General features: G+C 37.4%; 1 protein-coding gene across 3 annotated transcripts; it reads right to left on the minus strand.

Moving 5' to 3' along the window:
* Positions 1-2,422: 2,422 nt before the first annotated feature.
* Positions 2,423-6,698, minus strand: LOC145073452 (CBS domain protein with a domain protein (DUF21)). 3 transcript variants are annotated; one of them, XM_079020001.1, is made up of 14 exons: positions 6,267-6,698; positions 5,655-5,731; positions 5,076-5,159; positions 4,870-4,983; positions 4,635-4,718; positions 4,407-4,478; positions 3,927-3,994; positions 3,690-3,777; positions 3,515-3,588; positions 3,115-3,451; positions 2,966-3,039; positions 2,796-2,877; positions 2,606-2,696; positions 2,423-2,522 (listed from the first exon to the last, which is right to left on the minus strand). In XM_079020001.1, exons 1-13 carry the CDS (start codon positions 6,505-6,507, stop codon positions 2,655-2,657), a joined length of 1,437 nt encoding a protein of 478 aa, XP_078876127.1. In that variant the 5' UTR covers positions 6,508-6,698; the 3' UTR covers positions 2,423-2,522; positions 2,606-2,654. The 3 variants fall into 3 exon arrangements, with proteins under 3 accessions (XP_078876127.1, XP_078876126.1, XP_078876128.1); XM_079020000.1 differs by having other exon boundaries at positions 2,423-2,696; XM_079020002.1 differs by having other exon boundaries at positions 2,423-2,696; positions 2,966-3,012; positions 6,267-6,696.
* Between the last annotated feature and the right edge of the window lie 4,335 nt (positions 6,699-11,033).

Below are 11,033 nucleotides of genomic sequence, written 5' to 3' on the forward strand. Positions count from 1 at the left end.
ATTTGGCCGTTGTGAAAAAGTCCACATGTTATGAAATATCTTTTTAATAAAAATGTTTGTATTTTTCGATTATTTGATATTACATGTTATCTTGCAGGAGGTGGCATTCTAATAACCACTTCGTAAATTTGACTAATTATATTGCTAAAGTTAAGAGTTATATCGTAAGGCTTTTTTTAGGACAACATGTTTGGTGTCGTGGTTGGATGCCTTTGGCCATTTTTAGGGACCCACTACTTATCAATGTTGTCCTCTTTTACCAGATCTAGTCAGATTAATCGACAACCACCAACATATCTTCATTCACATTGGAGGTTATAATCTTCATTTTGGCCGAATGAGTTTTGTTTGATCATGAGATTTTGATTCTGTTGTGTTCCTGCAACATATACTACCCATGGACGACCTAATAGTCGAGTATTTCATAGGGTAATTCACATCGGCCGGTAAAGAACTCCTGCAACATATACTACCCATGGACGACTTAATAGTTGAGTATTTCATAGGGTTATTCACATCGGCCAATAAAGAAGTACAATGATAATTGAAATACATGGTTACTAGAATAACATATTCATTATTTACCATGTAAAAGTTAAGAGTTGACCTCATGATTTCTGAATGTCTTTCTAGAAAGAAGATAGTTAGCCATGTAGCTTAATTGTACCAAATTTTGAAATACATTTGAAAACCATATTAAAAGGTGAAAATCTTTTTTCTTCTCTTTCTTCTAATAAAAGAATCCTAATTTTTCCGCTTGTTATTTTTTTATAATTTATAATTTGTTTTCATACTCAAAAAATGACATGTGTCTTATAATTTTACATTTAAATTTAAATCTTCTTCAAAATCTTTCAAAATGTTTGATAATCAATTACTAAAACAATCAATTATAAATAATCTTTTATTCCACTTATTTATTACAATTATGATCTTTTTTCTGAACAACAAATCTAACCTATTCCTATACTATTTTTTTAATTTTCACTTATGTCCACGATGTGACTTGTATCATCAGCTCAAAGAATGAGGACAACATTTAATTCCGCTGGGCTAAAAGCCATTTGGTTACAATTATTTTCTATGTTATTTTAATTTATCAACTTTGTATTATACGTTTATAACATAGTATAAATATAAATGACAAAAAATGACGGATCAAATTAATTGGGTGGAATTAGTTAGGTTGATTCCGCAGCACTTTTTCTAACCATAGTTTTTTTGAATTCATAAAAAATAATATTTTAAACATGCTTTAGAAATTTATTAATAAATTAATAATGAGTTTTTTTAATAAAATGTGTATAAGCTTATAAACACCTGAGTATATTTTACAAGACTTTGAACTTGTTTGCTTCTCTCCTTTTCAACTATTTTTAAATTTTTTTTACCTAACCTCCCATTATCAAAAAGGTATAACTCAGATTGATGTATCTAAACTTCAAGTTCATTGGGTCTATAATCCATTAGGAAGGGTCTCATGAGGAAGAAATTATCCACAACATAAAAGCATGATGGTTAAAATGGAGAACTTAAGTTTTATGCAATAAGAAAGTTATAGAAACCAAGAAATGAATTTTATAGTGGCAGCAATCACAAAGTTGTGTATGGTTCTAAATAATAGCTAATTGAGAAAGGCATGAGAAGAAGACAAAAGCCATGGAAATGAAGACATGGTGGTGGACACGTGGCAGAACTTTGTTAGGGATGATATTGAACACCACAATCACAAGTTCACTCAGAGTGGCATTGATCACCGAAAAAGTAAGGGAAGGGAAATTGCGATCTTTAGACATCCATAGGAGACAACCAACAACCGCAATTAGGAAGTTGGAGACCATACTTGTCGATGGTACGATGATGAGAGGATGTTAGAAAAAAAAAAAAAAAAAAAAAGACAGAATGATAGTATCATTTTAAACTAAAGGAGTAAGGATATGATCATTGTTTATACTCGACACTCTTACCGCCTTATATGCTTCCTGCTATGTAGGTAGTATATGTTTTTGTTGTGTGTACTCATGGAGTATTTACAAGCTCACTCATGGTCATCTTTATTTTCAATTTTATTGCTTGGATGTCTTTTTTTTTTTTTTTTTTTTTTTTAAATCACACAATTGTAGTTTATTTCTAATTGTGGGCCAAGTTTTCATTTGGAGGGAGGGCCCAAATTTCTTTATGTGTTGGAGGTATCTATAAAAGCAATTCCAAACGCCTACATCTTAGCTTTCCCTTGCCCATTCCTATAGAACTAAGAGGGCGTTATTGTTAATTTGTTAAATCGATCAATTTCCACATGTATAATTAAATTATCCCCAGTTTAGGCAAACATTATTATTGTGTATGCCAATTAATGATGGTAATTCAAGTTTGTGATTTTAACAAGACTGGCATCAACGACATTTTCATAAAACTGAATGCATTTAAAGAAAATAATAATAAGCGAAATTTTTATTTACTCAACTAGTCCTCCTCCTTTGTTTATTCTCTAGAAAATGAGGCGAAGCCAATGAAGCCTAAGCCTAATTAGTAAAAAACGAAAAGGATTGTTCTTAAGTTTTAGTAAAATTTTACATGGTAAAGACTAATAAACCATTCTACTAACCATCTACTTATATAGTTATATTGGTACTCTGAACAAGCTCCAAATGTGTTTAGATTGAACCGTTGTGGGTTGCCTTGTCTTCTTTGACCACCTAACAAAAATAGAGATTATTTGAACAAGTACCAACAGTGTGTATGTAGAAATTTAGCAGATAATAATAAAAAATGATGTAAAAAGGAGTGAGACATACTGTGGGTCTTTGAGCAGCTAGTCTTCTGGTTGAGGGTGCCCGGGCAACAACTGAAGCAGCAGCTGCAGCAGCCACCCGTATTCTGAAACATTTAGTAATGACAATGTAAGTTTTAGAGTAGTTTAATTAGATTGACTAGAAATGTCAAAGTAAGAATTAGATACACTCACCTTTTATGTACATCTATATATACATCAGTTTCATCAACAATTTCCTCCTGCAGCACAACAGCCAGAGAGAGAAACTGTTTTATTTAGCTACTGGGGAATAAAAAACATGGACCGAAATAATTAAGACAAAGGAACGATGAGCAAGATACTTGTAGAAGCTCTTCAAAAACGTCTTCGAGTGTGATGATGCCAATGACTTCTCCTTCTTCGACATCATCAGTCAGACATGTTATACTTTTTGCTGCATGCTGCATGGTTGACTTCAAAGTCTTGTCAATATCGACCACAAAATCCGATTCTTCTTTAAGTTCGGACAACAATGGTTTAGTCAGTTGCGAATATTTGTTCCCATTTTTCGCAACTAATTTATCAGTAGCTGGAGGAGGAGGAGGGTCTTTGCTTTTGACTCGGACCACAGCCGCCATATGACTGCCACCTTTTTGAAACTGGTTAAGGATGTCATACAATGGCATGTCTGCTGGAACCCTGGAACATAAAAATATATCATGAATAAGAAACAAAAATAAATAAATAGTGAAATACACTTGCCTTGGGATTTTCCTAATGGAAACAGCACTAACTGGAGTCTCTGTTTCTGCTCTAACAGTAAGAAGGCTTTTCACCTATTAGGTGTAAAATGAAAAAGGAAACCCAGCTTTAGAGGCTTTTACAACAACCGATGCCAATATAACAGGTTAGAAGATTTGGGAGTGTGTGGATTTACCAGTAGGAGTCCGATGATGTTCCTAGGGTTCCCAGAATAGACAGGAACACGGCTATGGCCTTTGGCAAGAATTTTCCCAATTGCTTCCCTACACGATATCAAGTACATGTAAATCAATAGAGTGTCACTGTCACAACAACAACAAACATGAAATATAAATCTTTTAGACATGCTATTGCCTATTGCTAACTAATAAGAATTAACAAGAAACATGGGAGACTTGGCAGTGGAACTCACCAGTCCAATTTTGAATTGACATCCAGTGAGAATGTTGATTCAATAGGTGTCATGGCCTCCTCTGCAGTCTGCACATATTCTTATATGTTACATTCATGTCATCATCCTATTAAACAGATACATCCGAATAAATCAAATACTTAGGGTAATGTTGTAGTAATTTTCATGGGGTATATTTATTTGAGCTAAGCATGCATTATGTGCTAACAAGAATACAATGAAATATTAGGATTTTAATAAAAGTAGCTTTCAGTGGTGCCATGGATATCAGCCAAAAAGAAGAAAGAAATGGAGATACCGCTAACACGAAGCATATCTACAACCAAATTGCTCGAAACAAGATAATACAAATCACCATATATATACATATATTGCTGAAGGATAGCCTTGTCTAAAGAAGTTGCCTATTTATAGGTAAATAAAGTATAAATAAAATAATAATAATAAGTGTTACAATGATATATTTCCTGCAAAGTATACCTTTTCTGTCAAATCAAGTGCTCCACTTATGATGGTAGTCTCATCATGTGTAAGTTCACCCCCTTTACCAGCCTATAAGGATTTTTCAAGAGAAACAACAAAAGGGAAGAGTACAAGTTATAGAAGATAAAACATGCGGGATTTTCATGACTTGCAATCATATTCATATCTCTTAGCTGTGTAATGCATATGCCAATGTTTAGCTTTGTGCAACAAATGAAGGTTTACCTCTTGGCCATGAATGGATACAAGGGCTTTCAACTGGGCCCGCCGAAACAGAGCATCATTATGACCGATTAAAGCATCCAAAACCTGCAAATGTGTCAGCTTTATTAATTCTATATGCTGCATTTGTCATAGAAAACTCAAATGGCTTTAGATAGAATAAATTTACTATATAAAAACTCAGAGAAACAGGGATCTTATCAATCACAGCAATCGTCAACTACACTTTAGAAATTACCTTTCCAACAGGATAAGCAATAGGATAACAAATGATCATCAAAACTCGGACAAGCCCCACAAAATTAGCACCCACAGCAAGCCCATATCTTGTTGATATTGCTTGTGGAATTACCTGGTATATTATAATACTTTAGTCTTCATCATGTAAAATATCTTATTGTAGCAAAAAGGAATATCATACAATACCAATAGCTAGTTACATACCTCTCCAAATATCAGCACAAAGGTCACTGACAACAACACTGCAACAGCTGGATGAAAAATCTTATCCAGGTAAATAGGAAGAGCCTGCAGGGGGTTACAACTTAGAATTGTAATCAGTGACTATTAATATACACAGGTATAAACATCACAATAAATGTGAAGCCTATAAGTTGTACATTGAATAACAAAGTTCACGATTTTCAAAAATTTATGTTCATATAACATTTACACTTCCGACTCTTTATGCAAATAAATCATCAAATACAGCAGCATAGAAACAAGAGACACTTTTTTACCAGTTTTCTTTCAATAACATGATAATTAAAATTCCATCTCATAAAAAACTTAAAAGATACTACAAACAACAAAATGAAAAGATGCTATCCCATTAATGGACAAGCTAAAACATTCACTCCTAGTGGAAATGTAGTATCAAATGACTGGTGCATATGCAGACGAATTTGTAGAATAGTTATATTTGAAACATAGATACAAACAATGATCAAACTTGCTATCATCAAAGAGAAAAAAAAAAAAAAAAAAAAAAAAAAAAAAAAAAAGCATTAGATGTGAACTCACCTCCATGGCAGCAGCATTACACAGAAGCAGTGTTACAAGAAGCTGGTGTTGCTTTTGGACAACCGGGAGGATAGCAGCTGTGAGGGAAGCAAATATTTAATGGAATTTTATGACCAAATAAAATGAAAGCAAGTACAGTTTTTTATTTTTATAAGAATATACTTTGTAACCAAGAGTAACATAGTATTCATTCAAGCTGCAATGGTTAACTCTTGCAAGCCTCTTGCATACCACACAACTAAACAATTTCATGAACCAACCATAAATCTAACAGAAATATTCAAGTTCTAATTTCTGGCTATGGCATCTAGAGTTCACTAAACGACAACTGATCCCAAAACAAAGGCTGGATTGAAATTTCCATCCTCTATATATCGAACCGAAGAATTCTCATTTGGCTAATTTTGGAGATTTGATGAACACCTATCATTTTAATTTAATATTTAAAAACAAAAAAACAAAAAATCAAGTTCTCTACCTAACACACAACCGAGTTTGGTAGACTTGTTAGAAGAGATTTAGCAATATAAGATGAAACAATTTTTTCACAGTTCAATCAAAACTCAAAAGGACTCGGTCAAAATTGAAACGCAACCAATAAATTAATGGTACCTGCTTGTTTCTTCTCTTTGTTGGTACCACTCCTATGAAGAATCTCAAGCTCAACAACTCCCAAAGACATCAGTCCCAAGGTTAAACCGGACATGATCCCCGCAAATAATACAAGAATACACGAAACTCCGGCATAAACAAACCACCAAGGGTCTCCGAACTCAATATCGTTTGAATCAGTGACTATAGACCTCCTCGAAAGTCCGGCACCGGCGGCTAGGGCAAGGGTTAATGTATTCATAATTGTCCTCGTTTCAGATTCTGCGAGAGCCACGACACGAGGTTTAAGGACCAAGAAGAAGAGACAAAGAGGAGACCTGCGTTTGAGAGAAATGGAGGCAACACATGGCTTAAAACCTCGATGAACCGGTGCACTCCGAACCGCGAAAGGCGGGCCAGTCCTACTGGCTCTTTTTGAAAGTTTTCTACGTATATTTAATTATCGTTAATTATTGTTAAAATACTATTTATAATCCAAACCCAAAGGTTTCTTACTTTCTACTTGATGTTAGCAATGACTTCAGCGGCGGACCTATAAGCTATAACAGGGTGTCGACAGTAACACACGTAATTTTACAGATAGAATGTCAACAAATTACACTGTAACAGAAATATTGAAAGATAGCAATCTATTAGGTCCCACCCTAAAATTATAATCTTTTTTTTTAAACGGTGAGCAATAACATTAATAAAAAGCTGAAGCGAGAAGTTCAAACAATTACAAAAAAAGTTTAGAATTAGAGATATACATCAATTAAACCAATCAATTACTAAGTTTTGATCTATTATGACTCCCAAGTATATGTGCTGATACTAATGTCGCCGTTTATTCGTGAAGACAATGACATTGCGGGTCTTCCATATAAACCGTAAAGTTATGTACACAAGAGAGAGTCTCACTTTCTTCATTTTACTCCACGTGTGCACGAATGCACCGTATCAATCAACTACGAACAAGGCAAAGACATTCGAGCGATAACAAAAGACCACTCTAACAACCATTTCCATAAATCTGAAGCAACGTAACAGGATAGGAAAGTATCATCCAGATCTTCCACCATGGAGTGACAAAAATGTCATAATTTCAAATCCACCACAATCTAGGGGTGAACATTCGGACCTTCAGATCGGGAACCGGACTTGGACTTGGACCTGGTAAGCCTCAATGGGTCCAGTCCAAGGTCCACAAATATCTGCAAAACCAGTCCGATCCAAGAATCGGTCAAGTCCAAACGCTTACTCCTACCGTAATCCCCTTATTTAATAAGTTCGCATAAGTTGGAATTCTATTTTTAAACAACTGTCACATGAAACAATTAATCTTTAAGGGTATCCATTTGTCCGGGTTTGTCACAACCCCGGCCAAGACGGCATAACATGTCGGGCTGTGCGACTTAGTTCATCGATCGCAAGCAATTGGATATATTGCATAAGTAAAACAATAACAAAACAATAGTTGTATTTCATCTTGAAGTTTGAATATAAGGTTCTTACAGATAATAATATAGTACATGAATTGTAACATCCCAAAAATACAGTTTAAAAATTTTTGTTTTAACATTACTAAAAAAACATAAATAACTTATTCACATATAAATCATAAGTCATGTATCAAGTCTCATATCAAAATATATCAGAGTATAAACATCTCAAACTAAACAAATGGTGTGTGCACTGCAATCTTCCTGAGCTCCTCTTTTGAAAACTGAGTACCTGAAACCAAAACTGAAAACTGTAAGCACAAAGCTTAGTGAGCTCCCCCAAACTACCACATACCATACAATAACATATAAAGCAACTATTGGGCTTTTCCCACTACATCGGACCGAAGTTCGGAAACTACATCGGACCAAAGTCCGGAACTAACCAGGGCCTTGCCCTCTGCATCGGACCGAAGTCCGGAAACTGCATCGGACCGAAGTCCGGAATTAATTGAACATAGCATAGCATAATCATAACTACTAGCATAAACACATATACTGCATACTGCATCAGACCGAAGTTCGGAACACATAACACAAATACATGCATGAGTCACGAAGACATCAAGCACACTGAACTACTGCATCGGACCGAAATCCGGAACTACTGCTATGTAAACGGGCCAACATTATGGCCGTAGACCCGTTCCTACTGGAAGGAAAACTCACATGCACTGTTGAACTTTGCTGATAACCTTCTGGCTGCTAACCGACAATTCCCTGAACTTGCTGCTCCCCGAGCTACCAATACCAATAACAACACTTAGCCTAACTGCCCTCCAGAAGTCAACTAGGTCAACTCTGGTCATGGTCCTTCTCAAGGTCAAGGTCAACAGTCAGAGTTAACTTCCAGTTGACTCGACTCGTTGAGTTATTCTACTAACTCGTTGAGTCCATGCTCCTCAAATCCCAAAACAACCTCGACTCTACTCGTCGAGTCTAGCAACAAATCGACGGGTTCTCCTTCAACTAACCATTCGGGACTATCATCAACCGACTCGCCGAGTTGTTCTTCAACTTGTCGAGTCCATCTTCAAAAGCTAAGGAGATTGCCTTGGACTCGTCGAGTTCCTCCTTGAACTCGTCGAGTACCGTGATCTTCATGTCCAAAATGGACACAGACTGGTTGAGTCCTTCTCAAACCCCACTCACTGATCCGACTCATAAACAGAAGGGTTTGGGTTTGCGGCCCGACTCGTCGAGTCCATGAACTGACTCACCGAGTTCATCTTGTGACATCTCTATTTGCCGATTACAGTCCATCCCAATACCTCCAACTCATAGATATGGACTCCTTAAGCTATCATTGCACGTAAAGTTGCTTACTTTGCGTGCATGCAAAGTGTTATGGGGCTAAACACTTAATCCAAGCTTCAAAGAAAACCTAAATCATGAAATGGGACCTTAGCCTGGATAAAGCCAACAACTTTGAGCTTCTAAAGCTCAAGAGTGTCCAAATCTGTGTCCAATCCATCCTCAAAGGCTTAATAATTGGGTTAACCTTGGAAATGATCCAAATGTGACCAAAGACAAGCTAGAAAGGGGATCTATCAATTGAAAGCTCAAGGTCCAGACTTTTACCTTCCAACAGTTGCCAAATCGATGTGAAGGCTGGATCTTCACTTCCTTCTTTTCTCCTTTCTTCCAAGCCTTCAAAATCCACTCCAGTGGACCTTAATCTTCACCAAAAGCTCCAAAAATGAAGTTGGGTGGCTAGGGTTTTGGGGTTCTGGACGAGAGAGGCTATAATGAACCCTAGGGAAGGGAATAAGATGCTTAAATAGGGTACCAAGTCCTGGAATTAGGGTTTTCCCAACCCAGACCAGACTTGCCGAGTCCACTCGCTGACTCGTCGTGTCGGTCACTTACTCTTCCACATGGAGCCCGCTCCGACTCGTCGAGTTCTTCCTTGAACTCGACGAGTTGACTCCTTTGACTAAGGGCTTTTCTTTCCTTTCTTGGTCTTTCGGATTCTGGGTGTTACAACTCTCCCCCACTTAAACTAGAATTCGTCCTCGAAGTCCGCTACGTCCAATTGTTCTGCACTCTGCTTTCAACACTCCTGTCGGAAGAATCTAACTCCCGCTGACCACTTCCATTGACCTTTCACCCGGTCATTCAGACTAGAACTAATCCTTGCGGATAACAATCCTCAAGGGCACTCTAATTCCCCTAACGATCCTGAGAAATCAATTTACTCAACTGACCATCCTTCGCAAGGCCCTAAATTCTGCAGATGAACGAATTCCTTGCAACAAGATCACATTTACTCCGTCTGAAGTCTGTTGTCTCGAGATGGTCTGAATCCCTGACAGACCACTCATACTAAATCATTATAGATGAACCCCGCGGGGGTGACTTAGCATTACTCAGCAATTTGTTACGCTTACCATACATGAGATCCTCAAATACCATTACCGCTGGAGACCCAAAACTGTCTGAAACACTAACCTGCCTGAAAACACTGAATTGCCTGGAACAGTGTACTGCCTGAACACTGACTGCCTGAAACAGCATGCTGCTACATGGTCGCTTTCCAACATCAATCGAGACCTTCTTGGTCTCAATTCATTCATCAGTCATCTAAAATATCGGGTTTCAGCCCGACTACGGAGCCAAAGGGCTCCCTATTTAGTCGCCTCACACGACTTCTGAACAAAATCCTTCTCTGGAACCAGTTGCCACTAGTTATCATGTCACTAAGGCTCTAACAACCTCCTGAACCAATTGATCGGGTCCGTGCGTCAGATCCTGATGTTACCAAACCATGGCTAAACGTGATTGCTACATGAACAATTGTAGCCTTATATAACAAGTAACCCGAAGCAATCCATTGCTTCCCCGATCTCAAAACTGTAGTGGCATTCCTACAGTCTTATCACTGGCTCAACTAGGTCTAATCCATCCAGATAGTTCCAGAATCTAATCCGTGGATTTCCATACCTTTACTGCTACGCCCAAACTGGTGGGTACTATTGTTCATTTTGCGTCCTAACAACACGCTCATGCTGTCTACCAGCCAAGTGTATTCTACGGCTACGCCCGCAGTCTCACAACACTCTAGCACTACCTAACTGCTAGTGAATGCTACGGCTACACCCGCATACTTACAACACCCTAACACTATCTGGCTGCTAGTGAGTGATATGGCTGCACCCACAGACTTACAATGCCCTAACACTATCTGGCTGCTAGTGAATGCTACGGCTACACCCGCAGACTTACAACACTCTAACACTATCTTATTCGTTGGTTACTGATCCGAACACATCCGACGACGTGTATA

The sequence above is a fragment of the Lactuca serriola genome, chromosome 9 (genome assembly GCF_051521515.1).
Source record: "Lactuca serriola cultivar US96UC23 chromosome 9, Lser_US96UC23_V15, whole genome shotgun sequence".
In the NCBI taxonomy this organism is placed as follows: Eukaryota; Viridiplantae; Streptophyta; class Magnoliopsida; order Asterales; family Asteraceae; genus Lactuca; species Lactuca serriola.